The 21,684-nt window shown below is 40.6% G+C and overlaps 2 protein-coding genes across 2 annotated transcripts; one reads left to right on the top strand and one right to left on the bottom strand.

Moving 5' to 3' along the window:
* Positions 1-34: 34 nt before the first annotated feature.
* LOC116432241 (phosphoenolpyruvate carboxykinase [GTP]) lies at positions 35-8,446 on the bottom strand. Its single transcript, XM_031988816.2, has 7 exons — positions 7,405-8,446; positions 4,738-4,998; positions 3,879-4,063; positions 3,189-3,583; positions 2,237-2,584; positions 1,613-1,879; positions 35-1,249 (listed from the first exon to the last, which is right to left on the bottom strand). The coding sequence occupies exons 1-7, from the start codon at positions 7,656-7,658 to the stop codon at positions 791-793; spliced, it is 2,169 nt and encodes a 722-aa protein (XP_031844676.2). The 5' UTR covers positions 7,659-8,446; the 3' UTR covers positions 35-790.
* Positions 8,447-15,858: 7,412 nt separating this feature from the next.
* LOC116432191 (PHAF1 protein CG7083) lies at positions 15,859-21,021 on the top strand. The gene is made up of 8 exons (XM_031988715.2): positions 15,859-16,158; positions 16,696-16,778; positions 16,862-17,089; positions 17,170-17,379; positions 17,462-17,611; positions 17,672-17,836; positions 17,907-18,077; positions 18,314-21,021. The coding sequence occupies exons 1-8, from the start codon at positions 16,095-16,097 to the stop codon at positions 18,509-18,511; spliced, it is 1,269 nt and encodes a 422-aa protein (XP_031844575.1). The 5' UTR covers positions 15,859-16,094; the 3' UTR covers positions 18,512-21,021.
* The last annotated feature ends 663 nt before the right edge of the window (positions 21,022-21,684 follow it).

The following is a 21,684-nucleotide window of genomic DNA, read 5'->3' as shown; positions in this document are numbered from 1 at the left end:
TTCTTCTACTGTGAATGAAAAATTCAAACCTCCCTCATTTTTCATAATATTTTATTGAGAAAATAATATCCAAAATACATGTCTCTCTGTACATAATTAGTGAATCAACTCTTATTCACCTCTCACTTGCACACTTCTCCATAAAAAAGAAACTGTTTGAAACATTCATGAATACTTGTCCTAACGATACAGTTGATAAAGATGAAACCTCCAGCAATTAATTTAGAAAATCTCGCATCAGCAAACTGTTCTCATAATGAATAATAAAGTAAGATTTAGCGAACAACATTGTAATGCATTAATGATTTTAACATTAAATTACAATTCCGAATCAATGCAGAGTTCTATCATCACTTCTCAGTGTCATATAGAATGATTATCTAATACATATCCAGTTCCTTTAAATAGATTTCAATGTATTCATCAACGAAATTATTTACCGAACCTACTTGGCTCTCTCCAAGCATCATAATCGAACTTCAAAGTGACTGTGAAATAAAAGGTACTCATACTTAAAATCCACTTCCATTCTCGAAGAATGATAATGATTATGAGGGTTCGATTAACCCTTTACACTCGAGAGGTGACTCAGTCACCATTCGATTTGATACAACAAAATTACAAAGTGTAATATATAATATCAAGTTTCGTATATCAATATGTGAAACATTTTTGTAAAATATCTTTGTCTTTTAATTGACGTATGTTTTCTCATTAGCTTTCAAATAATGTCTACGTTTCATCGGAAAGTGTCGAATGTTTCTAGTGAAGATCTTCCCAGTGCAAAGGGTTAAAACTTATCAATTTTACTGGCAAGGGCATCGAGTTCGGAGCGAATAGCCTGTGGCAAGTCGTCGCCGACTTGCGCGTCGAAGTACTCCCTGAGCTGTTCGATCTCTTTCAGCCAGAAGTCCTTCGGCAGTTTAAACAGCTGGTCCATGTCAACCTGGTCCTTCATGTTGTCCAAATTGAAGGAATCGAATCTCGGCAGAAGGCCGATGGGAGATTCTACAGCGATGTCCTCGCCGTCGATCCTGCGGAGGATCCAATCCAGGACGCGGGAATTCTCGCCGAATCCTGGCCAGAGGAACCTCCCGTCCTCCCCCTTTCTGAACCAATTCACGTGGAATATCGCTGGCAGTTTGGCGTTCTCCACGTTCGCCATGCTCAGCCAATGATCGAGATAGTGGCCGAAGTTGTAGCCGAAGAACGGTCTCATCGCGAACGGGTCGTGCATGATCACTTTGCCCTGGTTGTTAAAGACAGAGCTTGATCTCTTCGAAAGGCAAACTTAACTCTAGAGTCACCTATTAATTTCTACTAAGGGTACTGACAAAGGTGTTCCTTATTGTCAGGATTCGCTATCATCTTTGAAACTATACACAGTAGAACCCCGTATAATTCGATTTGCAGGAAAATTATGAAACGATAGATCCAATATAAAACTTTGAATAAGGTAACACAGGAAACAGAAATAAAACAATTCTGCCCCATAATTGATGCAAGATGTTTTCTTAAGTTGCGAATAATACTGTTAACATTTCATTTCAATTAATACTTGTAAATTTCAAAGAATCTTCCGCAAAGGGTTAAGACAGTTCGAATCGCTCACCTTGTGCTCGGCAGCAGCGGTAGCTTCCGACCTCATGGAAGCCCCGATGAAGACACCGTGTTGCCAGTTTCGTGCCTGATAGATTAAAGGAACACCCTCGGGTCTTCGTCCGCCGAATAGGATAGCGTCTATGGGGACACCGATCGGGTCTTCCCAAGCGGGATCAATGATAGGACATTGCTTCGCAGGTGTGCAGAATCTAGAATTAGGGTGGGCAGCGGGCACTTTGGATCCCCTGGTCCACTTATTGCCTCGCCAATCAGTGATCTAAAAATTCAATACTCTCTGACAAACTATAGATGTTTGTTGCGTCTAGTATAACTAATTTAATCGATAAATTAAGGGACAAAGCTTAATATAGAAACATCAAGCTTTATAATTCTACCGTATCAAACCAAGTGATTGAGAGTCATCTCCAGAGTGCAAAGGTTAAATGAAATATTGCTCTTGTTAGCAGTTTGTATGGTTTATACTAATTCTAGACATAACAAGAGCATGGAATGTTTTCTTTTACTAGTGTTTAGTTTGCATTATTAACGATAAATAGTTCTAACAAATGCACCGACGAAATTCAATTATAAGGCAAAGGGTTGAACATTATTCAGGTTCTAAGCTCAACGTTACCTCGACGTTGTCACTGATTTCTTTCTCCAATCCCTCCCAGAAGACTCCTCCGTCGCTGGTGGCGGCCACGTTGGTGAAGATGGTGTCCTTGAAAATAGTCTTCATGGCGTTCGGGTTCGTAGCGAAACTGGTGCCCGGTGCGACCCCGAAGAAACCGTTTTCGGGGTTAATGGCGCGGAGCTTGCCCTCACGGTCGAATCTCATCCAAGCGATGTCGTCGCCCACGCACTCGATCTTGTACCCCGGCAGGGTCGGCTGCATCATGGCTAAGTTCGTCTTGCCGCAGGCACTCGGGAACGCGGCGGCGATGTAACGCTTTTTACCCTTCGGGTTCGTGATACCCAGTATCTAGAAAAGGCAACTGATACAGAATCTCTTAGACAAACGGCAAGCACGGACCCACGTTGTGGTGCAAAGTAGTTAAGCTTCCGAATACTTTAACACTAGAACTACCAAGCAATTGACTTCTAAATTTCTTTATAAAACTCCTGTGTATTTATTAAGATCTCAATTGGCTTAGATTTCAGTGTAAGTACTAAATCAACTTCTTTAACGATTTCTCACAGAAGCGTCTGTAGTTTTTCAATAATTGTGAAGAAATCAGGAATGGGTCATTTTAACGCATCTGGTAGTTCTAGTGTTAACACATTATTTATGATTTATAAAGCTTCTAAAGATTCATATTTTCTCAGATCTACTTTGACACAAGCGATTCAAGATATATCCTACGCACTAGAAATAATTATCAATTGGTATCACACGTTATCTCATCTAGCTGCTTGTGTTACTAAGTACTTTGATTCGACAGTTTTCTTATTGCAATTGTATTTAAGCAATTTCGAAGCTTCGTGGCAGTCAATACGTTGATTGAGTATACTATTCTAACAAGAGTTCCAAGGTCTCCACTCATATCGAGCAGTATCCCTGAACAAGTTGTTTCAGTGTTACGCACAAGCATGTGCTCAGCGAGCCAGCCCTCTTTCTTCGCGATCGTCGAGCCAATCCTCAGCGCGAAGCACTTCTTCCCCAGCAAGGAATTCCCACCGTAACCGCTCCCGTAAGAGACGATCTCGTTCTTCGCTGGTTTGTGAAGGATGATGGTCCTCTCCGGATCGCAGGGCCACGAGGACATCACGGGGATTTTCGTGTCCAGTTTCGGAACGCCAACGCAGTGCAGACACTTGACGAAATCGTCGTTTCCCAGGGTCTCCAAGACTTTGCTTCCCATTCTGGTCATTACTCTCATCGAGCAGACGACGTACGGCGAGTCAGTGATCTCTATTCCTATTTTTGAGAGGGGAGATCCGACCGGACCCATGCTGAACGGGATCACGTACATGGTTCGACCTGGTTGGAAAGAAGTCGTTGAGGAATCGTTTCCAGAAGATTGGTCGTTGAACAGACGATGTCAAAATGATGCTGTTTCGCAAAATGTTTTGAGGCTTTCACGATCTGGAGTGTTACATTCGTTTCTGGCTTTCCGGTGAGAGCCGTGTCCACTAGAAATTTGTTCTCAACGTTTCGCCAGCATTGCAGCTGGCTTCATCAAGGGACTAAAGGTAGTGACAATGTGCCTAGTGGACAATTCCTAGGCTCTCACCCGAAAGCCAGAAACGAATGTGACGTGAAAATGGTTATTAACCCTTCATGCATCCCGGGAATCGTTCCAGAATCGCCTGGTCCATGTCATTGGGCGAGATCCAGTTGCCCAGTTCTCCAGTGACGCCATCGCGAGGGGTGGGAACGGTCTCGCGCTTCGTTTCCGTGCTGATGAACGTGCGTTTCTCTACTCTAGCCACGTCCGCTGGGTTCGTCCTCGCCAGCCAGCTGAAAACCGAGCAGAACAAGTCATAAACGATTCTATATTGACAATTCGCGTTGGAAACGTTACAGGATATTCTTGAAATTCTCACTCGCTGCCTATTTAAAGATCGCTTCCGATTCAACCGTTTGGAACCATGGAATTCTGTGTTCTACTGATTATCTATGGCGAGTCGAGACAGCTGATCGCTGACCGGTCGCTATACACTGTCTATTATAACACTAATATCGTGCATCGCGTGAACCTTATAAAGTAAGTGTTATTTAAAGAAATGCTGGGAAAATGCCAGCCGAATTGAAAATAAGCAAGGTCACCTACGCCAACCACTTCCTCAGCTTTCTATATGTTTAAGTCTATTGTTGTTGAGTCGTTAGCAATCCTTTAACGTGAAATTCTGCTGTTGATTCTTACTGTTCACAATGTTCAGCGAAAACCTGGTTGAAAACTGTTAAACAGCGCTTCTTTCGTTTTAGTTGAGAGATTACGCTTTTATGTTTTTATATAAAATTCTGAATAATGCGATCGTTCCATTCTTCCATGTCTAAGCAGGTAGTGGCAAAATTGGAAATAAGTAATTAGAAGGGAAAATAAACTCAATTCGAGCGCGATCGCGTCACTTGGCACTCGAACGGTTAAGGAAGCGTTCATCGATGATTGCAGTTTTCTGAATAGAACTCACCAGTTTTCGTATTTCGGCAGCGGTGAGATGGTGCCGCTCTTCTCCAACAATTGCAGCAGATGACTGTACTCAGCCTCGCTGCCGTCGCAGACGTAGATGTCCTTAGGGTTGCACAGGATCGCGCATTCCTCGACGTAGGAGCGAATTTTCGGAGCAAGAGACTCGGCGAGGGTGTTCGACAACGGTGTCTTCCCGATGTACTCGTAATTGTTGCTCACCGCCGGGCTCTTTGCCGCGTGAGTCACCAGCAACCTCGAAACCCTGCAAAGATTAATTAATCGTATTGATTGTTCCGTCGATCTGATACAAAATATTCCTTCGATTGCCTTCTAATAAACAGATGGAAGCAAGTAAAGTATCCATGCGATTCTAATTAAGAATACTATAATAGTTCACGCTATTTGTTCAATAACCGACAGTCTTTAACACTAGAACTACCAGTCAAAATGACTGCTTTCGAATTTTTGTTTAGTAATTGATATCTTCGAAGCATTGAATATTCGAAATGATTTTGAAAATAAATAGTTTCAGTACTATAATGAGTGTCTGAAGAAATTGAAAATAATCTATTGTCACAATTTTTATGGGAATTGCATATTAATTGTATTAAATGCTCGGTAGTTCCAGTGTTAAAATATCTTTGACAAAGCTTCTAGTCTAATTTCTAGCTACTTTCTAAGCTATTTCTCTAGTGCTTGCATTAGATTGACGCAACAATTTTAACGTTCTTTGTACATAGTTAACAAATTGTTTTCTTCGAAACAATATGTATTTTCAAACTATTGTAACTAGTATGAAGGACCCTTTCTTCGTTTTCACTTAGTGCTGGTTTAGCCAACAGTCAAAATTTTTGCATCGATCCATTTTCATTGTGATGCAAAATGACATGAATGCTACAAGATTAATTCTATATAGCCTTAACTTTGTGAAATTATCATGCACTTTAACCCTCGGACAGCATTTGCATTCTCCCTGTTTTTCTGGCTCTAAAGTTTGTACTGTGAACGTGTTAAATTCCCCTCAGGAAAATCTTTGTTTTGAAGCGTTCCTGCTCATCGGTTCGTCGAGCAAGAGTGTGTTAGATCGAACAGCAACTTCATCGGCTGTTGTGTAACAGGTTGTTCCGCGGGAAGCCTGTCCACAGCGTGTCCGATCGATCCACTCTCACTTCATCAACCGTAGAGACCTTGCCGACGTGAAAAATGAATTTTCGCGTTTCGAGCACGCTACACGGTGGCCAGTTTCTGCGGTTCACTGTGTCAGCGAGTTCTCTGTCGGAGTGTGCAGTAAGTAGCTGCTCGTTACGGACGCGTGGCGCAATTCCGGGTTCGAACCCGTTCGCAGGACATCGCGTACATTTCGCTCGGCGAATCGGCGCTGGTCACGAAAATTTCATCGCATTACGGTACGGAATTACGAGATTATTATGCAACAAAGAAGGACAATAGTTGCGCAACGTCACCGTCGGACGGTTTCGTTCTATTTCTAATTATTTATGTTTACAGAGACTCCGCGTCGGATTGTTGTATAATTGGCTCGAATGTATCGGCGAGTCGAGGAGGAAAAAATTCGTTGAATTTATAATTCTCCGCGATAACGCGCCGCTTCGTTAGACTGCTCGCGACGCTATCAGACGAAACGTTAATTCCCTGATAAAGAAGTTAATGAATGAACCCTGCGGAATAATGACACCTGTGTCTCGGCTGCGAGAAAGTTCGGAGATGTTTTCAACGCGAGATGAAGCTGGAATAATAAACTGTTGAAACTGCAACGGAGTTATTGTTTTCTAAACAGACGCGCTGATGCGCTCGTTCTAATATTTTGTTGACCTCCTGACACGATAATTAGTTCGCTAGTCTCAATTAAGTTTCGCTGATATAATCTTCGCTTAATTATTATGAAGTATTAAGGTTAGTCCTTATTTTATAAGGATTAATGTTCTTCCTTTTCTTTCCATTTCCAAAAAAAAAGTCTAAGTCGTTTACCATTCTATAACCAGCTATTTAACTATGACAGCAACTATAGACGATTAACCATGATAATTATAAATAGATTAACTATAGTAGCAGTAGGTACAAACAAACTTCCGGTAAGTTTACCATTAAACCCTTGCGCTGGAAAACAGTACCACGCTCGAGATATTTCCGTTCCAAAATTATCGAACACATCTTATAAACATCAGTCTACTTGCATTACGCACACTGGGTTCTTTCGAAACGTATCCCTCTATACAAAATGATCAACACGTTGACTGCCACGGTGGTCACCGATGACCGGAGCTATCAAATTACTCGAAAACAATTATAATTCGTAACATAACTGGCGTCAAATGAAAATGTTTAGTAACTCAAATAACTAGATTATAGTGTGACCTAATAATCGTGTACCAAATAATTGATAATTATTCCTTCTTACTGTTGCTACAAAAGAATAAGTGATACATATAACGCTGAAGCTTTTCGTGGCAGTCAATGTATTAAAAAAAAAATTAGTTTACATCCGCGTAAAGCAGGTAAAAAGCAACATTGCTTCAAGCTTTCGTCCTTAAACATTCCATAAACATTCTTTAAACATTCCAGCGCAAGAAGTTAAATCACGTCTACAACATCAGCGTCCAGCCAAGCCAACCATCCAAAGAACAACCCGAAACACCCGGTATCTACTTACTGCGGGTAGCAAACGCCAGCCGCGCGCGGTACTTTAACGCTTCCGCTCATGGTGCCGATGCGATGGCTCAGTTTCGCGAATCGTGCGGTTTGCTGGCCGGTCTTCGGAGGATCGGTCAGATTCAGGATCCGAAGGTAGCTGGCTCTGGCGCCGATTCCCGGTGGTGGTCCAGCGAGGACAGAAAATCCCCTAACGGCCGGTAGCCTGTTGCAGGCCAGACTGGTCCAACGGATCGGATTGATTCTCGCCGACATGTCTGCCGATTCCCGCTTTTATAGGACTCGCAATAAACAATGACGATCCCTGGACAGCTCGTTCCGCGGATTGGCCGGTTGCACTTCCGGTGGATAGTGGGGGAGAGATGCCAGTCCACGGATCCGCGATCGGTCGCTGGATCAGTCGTTCGGTAGGATCGAGGATCGGCTCGCGGCGGTCGGCCTTGCGTTCTCCAGCTTTTCACCCCGGGGTTGGATGATGCAAAATGTCGTCCCGCTTGCGACTCACCGGAGAAGCGAAGGAAGGTCGAGGTTCTCGAGCTTCTACCGAATCGGTCTACTCGGCCAACAGCTATTCTACTAGAACGAAAGCGACGGGTCTGCGGGCTGTCCGGCGACAGTCGGGCTGACGGATCGGCCCCTCTCTCTGTCCTCGCGGGAGATCGGCGCGGACACCCCTGCGAGAGGTTCGCGGTTCGGCTGAGACGGGCAGAGATATTCGGTGATCTACTTTCGATCCGCAGCGGCGGGCTCTGTCCGCGATCGGCACGGTCGATCGCACGGTTACTGGTAGACTGCGGGATACACGCCGCGGCACGCTAGAAGTAAAAGCAATCGCGGTGCGATTAATCGGCCCACGCTTGCATTTAAACGGACGCTCGGGTTTTACACTGAAAGCGCGTTAGCGACACTTGCTCTTCTATTTTTGCGCGGACACTTTCCCTTGCACGCTATCTGGCTCACCGCGCGCGCCGCGCTCATTCGTCAACTGACGAGCCGCGGCTCTCGTTTGCTCCCTCGCGAATTATCTGGCCGGACCGCCCGCCGGCTTTCGACAGGTTAAACGGCGCGCCGTGCGCGCGACGCTGATCGCACGGGATTCGCGTTGTTCCTTCGATCGCGAAGGGTTTACCGGGGAAGACCCGGGGTTTAGGATTTGCTCCGTGTCGCCGTCGAATTCCGCTTCGTTAACACGTTCGCTACCAGCACTTCGGTGATGGTCTCAATTATAATGTTCCCTTCAGTCCAATAAATTTGAACAGAATATTAGAAAAATGAAAGTGAAACGAGTCACTGAGTTTCTAAGTATAATGTAGCTTATAATTTCTAATGACAGTATCTATAGGATTAATTTCATTTTCATTATGTGAAATATAGGATTACCAAATATGTGACGCTGGTAGCGAACGTGTTGACGCTAGAACTATCGAGCATTTGGAATGATTGATGTAATCCGTATAAGCATTGTAATAAATGTAATTATTATAAATGTAATAATAGGTTATTTTCAGTGTCTTCAGACATTCGTTACAGAGTTCAAGCGAAACTATGTATTTTTGAAACCATTAAATTTTTAAGATATCGGTAATTGAGGATTAAGAAATCTGGTTCTAGGATTAACACTCCCAGGTAGGTCCAAGTCACCTATTCCTGATTTCTTCTGTCATAACTATTGAAAGGACACGAATGCTTCTTTGAGAAATTATTGAAGTGGTCGATTAAGTAACGCGAGAACTAAAACACAAGTCAACTGAAATGTTAACATGTCCACTCTTATTGTTTCTATAAGAAAAGGTGGAAAAGGTCATTTCACAGCTCGGCGATTCTAGCGTTAAGGAACGGGGCAGTTGCAACGCGATCCGCGTCACGTAGGCCGACGGTGTTCACGGAACGGCGCAGGAAACGGAATTTCAAGTGGGCATTTGAATTTTTCTTGATTTCCGACGCAAAGGGAAATATTATAGAACTATTTATATTCCTCGGCTATGTATAGAACGAGCATTTAAATTTCAAATTCCGTTTTCTGTAGGCCGTCTATTTTTTACGTGCGGTTATCTAACTGCGGATATTTTCGCACCAATTTACAGATATGAAAATCAAAAAGGAAATGTTACTCTCCACGTTTCAACGGAAATCTGCGTGATATTCGCAGTTTAACAATTATGTGCATACAAATGAATGTCGCGTATAATAGATAATAAACTGATAAGATTCCAATGAGCAACTATTTTTCATTGTCGCGCTATATTCCTTTCAAAGAAGCCTTTCCGAGTTCCTATCGTCAATCGAGCGTGATGCTTACGATCGATAAGTTTCAAAGGCGACCAAGAAATCGCCAACGCGAGAAACCGATCGGCTACCGTAGCTCGTAGGTGTCTTGTGCTTCTCAAACGTTATCTTCATCCTGCTTTCCTTTAACTCCTCAATTAAGTCCTTCGGTTGCTCTCTTTTCAGAAATTCAGCGAACTTCATTGAAACGAGCCGAACGCTTCCAAATCCAAAGTCGACGATTTTTAAATAGATTACCGTCGAACGAATGCAGACCGTATCTAATCGATGATTATAGTTCAAAGTATAAGTATCAGGATCTCCTTAAATCATCAGCGACGCGAAATAAATTTTTGCTCGAGATAAAAAGACTTCAAACTTTCTCAGAGCGTTTTACATAAATCATTATGTCAGCCGGCATGATCGATCGGTTTCAGATTTCTTTGGAAACTCCGCTTCTCGGTGTTCCTCCGATCATTCCCTGTAACGTAATTAAATTTCTATTAACCGGTGGCGAGAAACGAGCACAAGTTGCGTTCGATGGAAGTGATAATAATAAGAGATAGGAATAATTTTCGAGATGAATTTTACACCTGCGAATGCCCAGAGTCTACGAATTTGACGAGTAGTTCGGATAGATTCCCCGATTCGACACGTTATCGCGAGAAATGCGGGATCCATAAATTATCGCGGCCAGACAGTGAACTACGGACTACGCCAGTAGCGGATTCCATTGACGAAATGCATCGTTTCAGCGTAACGGGACCGGAAAGTGAATTGCAGTCGAAATCCGAGCTCGATGTTCGATTTCTACTACATTTTACAATCCCCAAGAGATCTGCGATTAATAAACAACGTGCAGTTAGTTTATGTAATACCTACAGCACTTGAACAAAAAGTTAGGGCCACCATTGACGCCATCTTGGAGAAGATCAGCGATGAACCAGCGATTTGATTCTTTCATAGTCGTTTCTTAATATTAATTTTGTATAACTCAGGTTTAATTTGTTTGTTTGACTCTTGGTATTAACGCTGTAACAAAGAAATTATTATTAAATTAGGGAAATGGTAAAAATTATGGCCTTAATGTTTTGATCGAGGACTGTATTTGTATACAATGCTTGAACAGTGTTCATGCAATTAATTGTCTACGGTACTGGTATGGACAGTGAGGGTGATAAAAGATCAGGAAAATACGTTGCTCTGTTATTTCAGCATCATCGAAGATTGAATATCGTTTCACCTTTCCGAGTCTGCGAATCAATGATAACGGGTCCAAAAATAAATGCACTATCTGACATTGTACATTCCCAGATATTCACTTGGCATTATATAGAACCACCCAGCAGCTGAATTGAATTTTTCAATTTTCCTGTACAAACACCAAGAGTGTATTGAAGCTTCGAATGATTTACAATTCAGTTTGCGTATTACGGAATCAGTTTCTTTAGTAATTTCTCAGAGAAGCATCTGTTACCTTTTTAATGATTGCAAAAGAATTCCAAAAGAGTTCGAGACAATCAATCTTTTTGTTCATCTTCGTTCATTAGTTATCTATTCTGTTGATCCTTTTTGCAAGCATTGGCCACGCATACATCTTCATTACGAGTACGTTGTTAATATTATTAAATAGATCTGAGTTAGCTGAAAACGGTTACATCAATAAGTCATATGGAAAATTCAAAAGCGGACTTGCTGTTTGGAATTCATGACTCTAATTGTACAAGAATTCAGTAACGGATCATTTTGACACATACGTAGTTCTAACGTTGATAACGAATTTTATTGTCCGGCGTTTAGAAATTTAAAATCAACGGTTTTCAACGTTACATGGAAAAGTTGCCGCGAACCAACGTGGAAAGTAATACAGGAAAACGTGACTCGTCTCGACCGAGTACCGTTGACCGCGCAGAAGGTGGATTCGCGATCGAAAAGGGAAAAAATAAAAGAGTCGTTGAGGCAAGATTGCACAGAGAAAGGAAATGTGCTCGCGCGTTGCACTTTGATCTAAGCTGGCCAATGCGTAATTCATACAATTTTATTGTTTACCAAGATTTCTCGTACAACTTCGAACTTTGTTTGGTGCCTGGAGTCAGTTGTCTTTAATCGTGATGATTAATTGCTCGGAAAGCTTCTGGAACCCGTTCTAATGCTGCACATTCGAATTCATCTTTTTCGACGTGTATTATCAATAAAATATTCGTTCCAAAACAATATGAATCTCGGTTATGTAATAACCGAATGAAAATAACAATTATAGTTAAATTGTGTCAATGAATGTCGAAAGAAATGAATTTGAATATTATACGTTGATAAGTTCAATATTTAACAAAATATTCGTTCCGAAAGAGTCTCACGTGTTATGTAATAATTGAGTCGAAGCACTGATTATACCTGAATTATGTCAAATTGAATCGAAGCAAAGTAATCGGCGAATCATTTGAGTATCCTTAAAGGAAAACGTGTTCGGCCGAGTCGACGCGACGTGGAAAAACTTGAATACTTTCTAAGCCGGCGTTCCGCTAGGTTTCCGGACTCGAAATGTCAAATCGGTAGTTCCTATCTTTATTGTCACGATTTATTCGTGTCTGGTCCAAGGTGACGTTCCCCGACGAGTTTATCGGCGTTTAACATTTTTCTTCACCCCGTGCATTTAATTAATCGTTGCTCAGCGAGACTCCGACGCGAGTGCGTCGCAGACGGATGGAATATAACGTGAAGAGTCCCGAGAGACGATAAAAGGATCGTGCCCGAGGAGTTTTTCCGCTCGGATGATAACGCCTTTGTCTTCGAGCTGCTCGTGTGCTGCATTTTTCGAAAATCTCTTCGAGTCTTCTCCCTGCAACCGTGAATCGTTATCAATATTTTCGAAAAGCATCGTGAACACACGTAGAACGACTTAAGTGTGCCAGAGAAAATTACAGAATCTTGAATATTAAATTTACCTTAAGGCTACATTTATACAGCTGCCATCGCACCTTTTAGCGAGAGAATCGTGTTTTAAAATGAAAAGACAACGGAGGTTTCTCTGAGAAATGATCGAAGAAATTGCTTTCGCAATACGCAAGATTATACGTCAGTCGAAATCTCTTTTAGGGTTTCTATAAAAATATTATATAGGGAGAAGTATTTGTTTGTTTGTTAGTTTCTAATGAAGTTATTTTAAAATCTCTGGGAAACAAGTTTCCCCTTATTGTTTTCTTGCAATTTACATTGCTGATTGCTGCACAGCAACATAACGCAGAAATGCGAGTATAATTCCTTCAATGAACTCATTGATGATTGGGGTCGGAGCAACGTCCATGCTATCGCTTGTTCCGTGCACTTTGTAATTTTGGGGCTCGTGATCTCGTAGATTCGGATCAGTGTGATTTAGTGAAAGATGATTCTATGTCAAATGTTAACGAGATACCGAGAAAAAGTACCGGAGATATCAATCAGAAATTCGGACTGTTGAAACCGTGGACCTTGTCGTGTCAAATGATCGTGTCAACAGATTTAAATTAATCTCCCCTAATTCTCGGTATTAATTCGTTACATAGTTCTAAAATTATACCGGGAACACCACAATGACGAGCAGATAATTCGCAACTTTGTGTCGGCGTCACGCTAGACGCGGTACTCCGGTGGCCGCCATCTTGGAACAGGACTCACGCTGTCGGACATGTAGCGATCGCATTCCTTAAAACTGCACGCTTTCATCTGAACGAAATCGAAACAACGTAATCATTCAATATAATAATACAGCAATCATTAAACTTACACACCATCGCACTCAAATCAGAATTATACTTTACAGAACTGACTAGCAATGGACGCCATTTGCAAAGCTGTCTTCGCTACTATTTCTTGAAACATTAAATGATTTCTTAGAGTAAATTTAATACTTTCATAAGTAATGATGCCGAGTTTATCGTATAAGTCTCGCAATAATTGCTCTCCGCGAAATAAAAACATTGACAAGCTTCGGGGCACGAAGCCATCGGTTCCGGTTTCAGCCGGCCGCTCAAAATCGTTAGCGAACGTTTGCCGCGGCCATCGAGGTTTCTCCCAAGTTTCTTTTCGTCGTTTTCGAATCATCGATAACGCCGACCCGAGACGTCTGGAAGTTGCCAATACATTGTGTATAAATATAAGCACGTTACACGCGCACAGCCGGCCAGCGAATCGCGCGTGGTTTGACGTATCTGGAGGCTCGGCTGCGTGGCCTGCGATACGGTTATCATTATTGATTGCATAACACGGTGGGCACGACCGCGCGATTTGTATACATACACCGCGTACGAAACACGTATACACTGGCAACGATTTCATAAGGCAAAAGTGTTCCAGCCAGTGACCACTTTTCTGTTCGCCTAAACCTTCACCTTTCTCTTATCCGGCGCATTCATCCCTCTCCATCCGATACCAATCTCTGTGGTAACTAATAATTCTATATCTCCACGCTTTCCTTTCCCTTGTGATAACTTCGGTAAAAAGTTATTTGGTTCTATCTGCTCGCACTGAGAGATTGTTCCATTGTTTTATCCAGCAAGTGGGTCGAATTGAGTCATTCCCTGAATTCTTCCAGAATTATTGACAGTAATAGATGCTTCTCCTAGAAATGAAGAAATTTAGTATATACGGATTAAATAGTAATTAAATTATAAATTAATCGATACCTCGATAGATCCAATTGCAGAATTCCTGTAGAAAAGTTTGGAATCAAGTCGATTATTTGGTAATTCTAGTGCTGAAGTTAATTTAACCTGTTTGAGTTAATAATTGAAATGATTATTTTAGATTTTGACGGGTTCATTATGAACTAGAAGCAGAGAGAGAATAATTGGCACCGTTTGCGAAACATTTCTCGCCGATTTCGCAGTCCCCCAGTTTGCCCGAGAGTTGCCTCACATATTTACAACCGAGGAACCCCCGCGATGCGTTTATGTTCCAAACAGAACACGATTATCTATGGTCTTTAACCCTAGAGCCTCATAACGAAGAGGCGCTCTATCGATGCTTTTATTGCATGATTCAATTTTGCTCGATGTTGGTTCAGAAAAGCGAGAATTTCAGGTCTCTATTTTTCGTCTATTGCTTTGAACTGTTTTGGAGAAAATCGTGACGAGATGTCTGGCGATTCTTGGATCATTAGTTATATTCGACGCTGGAACTGCTGGCTTTTCTTAATCGTTTTGTAAAAACCATAACAGTAGGCATTTATTGAAATCTCAATTAATTTATATTTTCTATGCATCACTGAAATAAGTTTAATCGTTTCTCGAAGAAGCGTCTGTGTTTTTCGAGTGATTTTGAGCTAAACGGTAGTTCCAGTGTTAAATGATAAATGTATATATTATAAATATTTCATATAATAATATAATAATAAAGCATGTCATTGCATACTAGACGTTCGACGCGTTATTGTTCAGAAACTATGCGACATTTATGTAACTAGTCGCGAATTTTTATAGAAAGATAACGCCCCTCGTCTGGAATAAACATGTATCGCGTTACGCCTCTGTGCAATAAATATTTATAAAATTTCAGGCGTGTCGCCAGTTTCGCTTTTGCAATTGTGTACGTATTTATCTGTGCACGTGATTAATACAATGGTTAGGACGTGAAGATAGGTCGATACGAGGACGTGCGATGTGTCCGGCGTTTGTTTACAATTAAAGAAAATTCGATTTCCAATGTATAATCAGTCATTGTATAGAACAGTTACCCCTGATGACCAGAGGATGTTGCACAATTGCAATTGCAAACGTTAATCGTGCATTTTGCAATATTCTATGAAATACGGTTGTACATAATATCAGTGTATATTCCTTTGAATATCTTAAATGTAAAATATTATTTTAATTGGAATAACATTTTCAAAAAACAAAGAAAATTATTAATTTTAATTGATAGTTTCAGCGTTGGAAATAAATAATGATCCAAGAATCGCCCGACGATCGGTCACAAATTTTTCCAAAACAGTTTGTCGCGACAGACGAACAACAGAGAATCGTGCCGTCTCGAGGTGCAACAAACTCTTCTCCCGTGCGATAAACAATAGGTGTAAAGTTCAAAGAAACCGCAAGGAGAAAAACTTTCCCGCGCTCTTGCTATATTGGTAAAGAAGTCGGCATTCCGCGACATCTTCCGAAAGAGGAATGCAACTTTTCCTCGAAACGGCACGGTCAAGTGCACGGCCGATAGTCTCGTTTGATTTTAGGTAGGTGTTCCGCGGTACGTATCAGCTGTTCGGGTGACAGTTTGCCAGCCGTGATCAGAGTGTCGAGGCTTATTGTTTGGAAAGCAATATGGCTATCTGGTGACCAGTAACAGTGCGATACGTAGACAAAGGGGCACGCAGTTCTCATGGTAGTTGGAGACGCGCGTTGTGCGTGCCGTTCTAGTTTACTTAAGTAAAAGGAGCCACGGTTAGTCCGTAGAATGTTGGAGCTGGAGGTAGTGCCCGAGAGGTCCCTCGGCTGCGAGCAGTGGGAATTTATTTTAGGCAAGTGACGAAACACTCATAATGTATCGCGGCCTATCCCCTATTACGCGTAATTTTCAAACATGTCAATCTTGATCCGGATCGGCCTGTTAAAACAGGGAATGATCGACGAAACACGGCCTCCTTTGCCCCATAGTGCGTCTTATTGATGCTGCACTCGTACCAGCGTTCGCACTCGACTATTTCGTTCTATTTGTAAACACTTCCTCTGACAATCGCGCGTAAACAAAGAAAATGGGAGCTTATTATAAATATTTTGTTGCTCATTATGTAATTGTTGACAACTATCGCCACTTTGTTGAGCCGTTTCCTGGCTGAGAAGCCATTCTTAGACTGACAATTTATCGGAAATAGACGCTCGGCTCTGCCATCGCCTAAAAAATTAAAGAGAACTCGGTAATGAGAGTCGTTTGGTCATGCCAGACGATTGTTTATGCGTATTTATTATGAAATAATGTATAACTTGGATAAAATGAAGTTATACGACGCACAAGATGATTGTAGGACAATTTTTGTTTACCTTGGTTGGTGTTTTAGGTATGCATTTTTCCCAATCTGTTGCTATAATACAATCCCAAGTGGGCATTATAAGGGGAGTGCAAGTCCTGTACAGCGACAGTGTAAGTACGCATGTTAATGAAGCGGTATCCTGTGGTTTTATAATTTGATAGCATTGGTTATCGCATTAAAATATGGTTTACAGAATCCTTTAGATGTAGACTTAGTGATAAATTTACCTCATGATGGTGTTCGGCTTATATTTGACCCTGTGGTGCAGAGGCTCAAAATAATTGAAATTTATAATATGAAATTAGTGAAACTTAAGTACTGCGGTTTACCCTTCAATTCACCAGAGGTATTACCGTCTATCGAGCAGATAGAACATTCGTTTGGTGCAACTCACCCTGGTGTTTATGATAGTGATAAACAGGTATAATGTTTCCATATTCTAAAAGAAAAAAGGAAAGAAAATAATCCATTATTACCTCTAAAATTGTGTTCTGTTCACAGGTGTTTGTTTTAAATTTCCGAGGTTTGTCATTTTACTTCCCCATAGACTCCAAGTTTCAACCTGGCTATGCACATGGTCTTGGGTCGTTACAATTTCCAAATGGAACTTCCCCTCTTGTAGCAAAAACAGCTATTTACGTTGGTAACATGGCTGCTGGAAGTGGAAGTGATGAGCACAATTTGAAGGCACCACCACCTCCTTTACCACTTGTAACTATTTTTTGTCAATATTCCAGTGCAAAGTATATACCAATAAGGACTGCATTGACACTGTACATTTGTGTTTCCATAGGTCTGCTATCACAATAATCTTTATTTAGAGAAGGCAGATGTTATACGTGATAAGATTCGTACTCGAGGTCTTAGACTACATCTTTTCACAGAAGGTAGCTCTGTAACTAGGGTATTGCTGGAACCGAAGAAACACTGCTTGACCAAAGAGGTAGTACATTATAATTTCATTGTCTGTTTCAACATAGAATGAAAATTTGATGGCAATTAGGTGTTATTTGGCGATACCTGTGAAGATGTGCTGAGCGCATTGGGTGCCCCGTCTCGTGTCTTCTTTAAGGCTGAGGATAAAATGCGAATACATAGCCCCCATGCGCATAAACGGGACAAAATAAGACGGTCCGATTTCTTTTACAATTATTTCACCTTAGGATTGGTAAGTATAATTAACATACAATTACAGCACTCAATGAACATCGCATTCTTACAGTCATGTTCATTTTCAGGACGTCTTGTTTGATGCCAAAACCCAATGCGTCAAAAAGTTTGTGTTACACACAAATTATCCGGGGCACTATAACTTTAATATGTACCACCGTTGTGAATTTTCGCTGACTTTACCGTCTGAAAATACTGAATCGGGAAAACTGATTGATGTTTCCCCAGTGAATGTATTGGTAAGATACAGAATCCATTTTGTTTGTAGTTCCAACCGTGATCATAGTATCTAAAGATCTTTAAAAAGAAAGCACACATTACGTTTAGCATTATTAGTGGAGAACAAAACATTTGTATTGCATCCCAGCATTTAAATTCTTGACGTTAAGGGCTAAAATTGATGTATAAATCCGCTGGTCCAGACAAACGTTCCTCTGACGATGAGAAAAATTGTTAATTAATTTTTACTGTTTAGATCACTGCCTATACCAAATGGGATCGAATCAGCGAGCAATTGAAGGCTAGTGCACGACCGGTGGTCTTGAATCGAGCGTCTTCTACGAACACAACAAATCCGTTCGGATGTACGTTTTGTTACGGTATACGTGATGCGATCGTCGAGGTCATGGCGAATCAACACATTGCTAGTGTAACTTTGTACAGAGCGGCGTGACCTTGATTATTCGCGCAATATGGTGCATTATCGAGTGCTCTGTAAAGAGCGAACGAAGGAAATGGCATTGGAAGGATGAAAATAAAAAAAAATATATATATATATGTAAGGATAGGAGGCACGTTTGGACGTTGGTAATCGTGTAATAGCATCTGCTCTGAAGGACTGTGTTATCCCGGACAGAAGTGATAAGCTAGAGTAACGCGTGTCGGACAGCGATGCAATTTTTTAAACAGTAACGTAACATTAGAGAAATGTGCAAGGATGTCAGACGGAAGAGAGGTAAGATTTTCAATTACCTGGGGAGGCGATGCAACGTGAGGCTCAGAAACCAAGCGATATCATTTTGAATATCACGTATTGTTGCTTATAATATTTTACATTCTTCCTTGGGTTCGCCCGTCAAAGGAAACAAACAAACAAACAAAAAAAAAGGAGAAAAAGTGGAAAAAAAGCAAAAAGAACATCAACTAAGGGGTACAAGTGTCTGCAATATTCGATAATATCATATTTAATATACTGTTTTTATCTTTTGGTTATAAGTTTTAAATATAGCTGACAAAAAAAAAGTGGTTTTGTGTGAGCAATCAATATTGTAACATTTGAGCTCGATAAATTTAAAAGAACAAAAAAAGAAAAAAATAAACGAGGGAATTAGTTCCAGTGGATAATAAGAATTTTGATAGTTGATGAATCTACAATGATTATAACAACAATAACGATTCAATAATCGTAAAAAAAATGTAATAACGTGCTTAGAGCAAGTGCAAAAAGAGGATAATCGAGTTTCGTAACAGAAAACATTTTGTAACACGTGTTGCGAGGCAACAGGCAAAAGAATTAAAAAAAAAAAAAAACAAAAAGAAGCAAAAGATACAAGGAGACAATGTTTGGGTATAAATACCATGAGGCACAATAGTTGCACGAAAATGGTGTTACCCGAACAGCCTGTACACAATTGTACGTAACAATGTGAATTATAGTATCCTGAATATACTGTATGTTGATTTCTTAACATAGCCAATGACTTCTCTTTTTTAAAAAAAAGAAAGAAGTATCAAGACGACGGAAGTATCTACAAAGCGGAAAAAAAGTATGTCTGTGCAAGAGAAATTCAAAACAGATGGCCTGTTTTTTTACACTTCTATCTATATTCACTCTGAACATTGTGATACGACGACAGATTTTAAGATTCGATAATTACATTGACTACTTGTTTGCATTAACACAAAAAAAAAACATTAAATATGTATATATATATACACGCATATACATATACATATATACATATAACATTTAGTTGACAATATACTTTCTTATATTTCTCTCTGTGCATTGTTAGGTAAACAATTTACGGTATGAATGTATGCGCAGTGCCCGGTTAGCCGTTAGTGTTTTTTAGTATTTAAATGTAACAACGGATATTCCTCTGTAAACCTGCCGCGACGCAGCCGTTCACGGAAAGTTCGTTTCGTTTCGATTTTCTACAAATTTGGATTTCACATTGAATGTTAAATTGCACAATCGTAATTATACCCTATTCCGAATTGTTCCCAGTAACCATAGGGTATGGACAGAGCTATGTTTTATGTATCGTATAAACTTCGATAGTTGGTAACCTACAGTGATTATAAGACCTGTAACGAATAATAATCGTGAAATATAAATAACGAAGACTATTCAAATGGACACGTGAAGCATGTACGATGAGTAATTACTTTGATTAACACTTTTAACCGCACAGACTTGCGATTGCTTTTTTCTTGTTCACTATCGACCTAGGGAAAAACAAAATGGATATTTCTATTCCATGGACCCCGATGGATTCTTTATAAATTCTTCTACTCTATTCCTTTCATCGAACTTTCTATTCGAAAACGGATTGATCTCATTACCGCCTGTATTCGAACATTGAAACGCGATCGAAGAGACAACAAAAGAAAAGTGTTAATCGATGCATAATTGTTAGAAGATTTGAGGGACCCGGACAGCACTCGTGCAGCCAGGAAACCGCGCCTGTCCTTGTTTCTCAAATCGTATTTCGAATACCTCCTGTTTTGTCAACGCTACGTCGAACTATTTTTGCGTGGGGATTATTCTCTAGTCAGTATACGGAGCACAGAAATTTTTGCTCGTGCCACCTACAACGGTGATAACTAAAATCAAATGAAAAATCAGTCAAGTTGAAAAAATAGGCAACAGCCGGTGAATCCGTGCAGCGTTTGGTAATTGCATTCTCTGTGTACTTGCTTCGAATAATTCGCCCACAGAAGTCTCTCTATTTACTTTATACGGAAAAAAAGAAATCATTTTGTATCAAATGGATTATAAAATCGTGTAAAACCATTTTTCTATTGAATCATTTTTTTCTCTTTTGTGGATACGACAATCTTGGATGTACGTTATTTCTTCCTAAGAAATAATTATGTTGGCCGATCGGGACCGATCGGTTGTACCGATACTCGTCTCGGTCGTCTTTCGAACGCAATAAAACAGCAAATTTTTGGTTACCGTTTACCTCTCTTTATTTCCTTTTACGTGTGTTTTGTAGATTATCGGTTCCGTAAGCTGGAGAGTTCTTTTGGCGTGATTCCGAGCTTCGCGGCAACTTGTATCTGTTCATTTTGATTTCGTTCAACCGGTCCCCTTGCGTCATGATACGTGGACACTGCAATTCCATTTCCGAATCTTCTGCCCCTTTAATATTCCTCAACCTTCCTGCGATAAAATTATAATAATGGTTCGTTTCATGATCGTTTCATACGAAATCTTCGAAGAAATGCTAATGCAGATAAATTAGCGTACTTACTCGGGACTTAATCGGATCTTTAAATGTCAATTAACCAAAATATGTATCACAAAACACAATAGTGCACATTCGCGGGTTTAAACAGACTCTTATTTGAAACGGTTACTTCTAGAAGCTGCGTGCGCATCTATAACCTTTAAGATTAAATGCGCGCGCATCGTCGAGGGTTTGACTAGGTTAGATGCGTGCGCATTTGTGCAACTGAAATAACCGCGAAATCGTTTCGCGTGTAATTAAATTTTCTTAAGTTACGTGATTGATAGAATGTTGAACTATTTTGAAATATTATCAGGAATACATATAAAATCTCTTTTTGTATTTTTGTATTGTATTATTTGACGAGTTAACAGATATTGTAAATTGT

Source organism: Nomia melanderi, chromosome 11 (assembly GCF_051020985.1).
Source record: "Nomia melanderi isolate GNS246 chromosome 11, iyNomMela1, whole genome shotgun sequence".
In the NCBI taxonomy this organism is placed as follows: domain Eukaryota; kingdom Metazoa; phylum Arthropoda; class Insecta; order Hymenoptera; family Halictidae; genus Nomia; species Nomia melanderi.
Note: the sequence above shows the minus strand (reverse complement) of the source record. Positions and strands in the feature narration are given on the sequence as shown.

Bases quoted from the DNA above. Each gene is read 5' to 3' on its own strand.
- LOC116432241 (XM_031988816.2), bottom strand. From the start codon at position 7,658: ATGTCGGCGAGAATCAATCCGATCCGTTGGACCAGTCTGGCCTGCAAC. The intron at 4,064-4,737 runs GTGAGTTCTATT...CTCGGTTTTCAG, and splicing joins CTGCCGAAATACGAAAACTG to CTGGCTGGCGAGGACGAACC. The intron at 1,250-1,612 runs GTGAGCGATTCG...TTTAACAACCAG, and splicing joins CCGCTGCTGCCGAGCACAAG to GGCAAAGTGATCATGCACGA.
- LOC116432191 (XM_031988715.2), top strand. From the start codon at position 16,095: ATGTTGGAGCTGGAGGTAGTGCCCGAGAGGTCCCTCGGCTGCGAGCAG. The intron at 17,612-17,671 runs GTAGTACATTAT...GATGGCAATTAG, and splicing joins AACACTGCTTGACCAAAGAG to GTGTTATTTGGCGATACCTG. The intron at 17,837-17,906 runs GTAAGTATAATT...GTTCATTTTCAG, and splicing joins ATTATTTCACCTTAGGATTG to GACGTCTTGTTTGATGCCAA.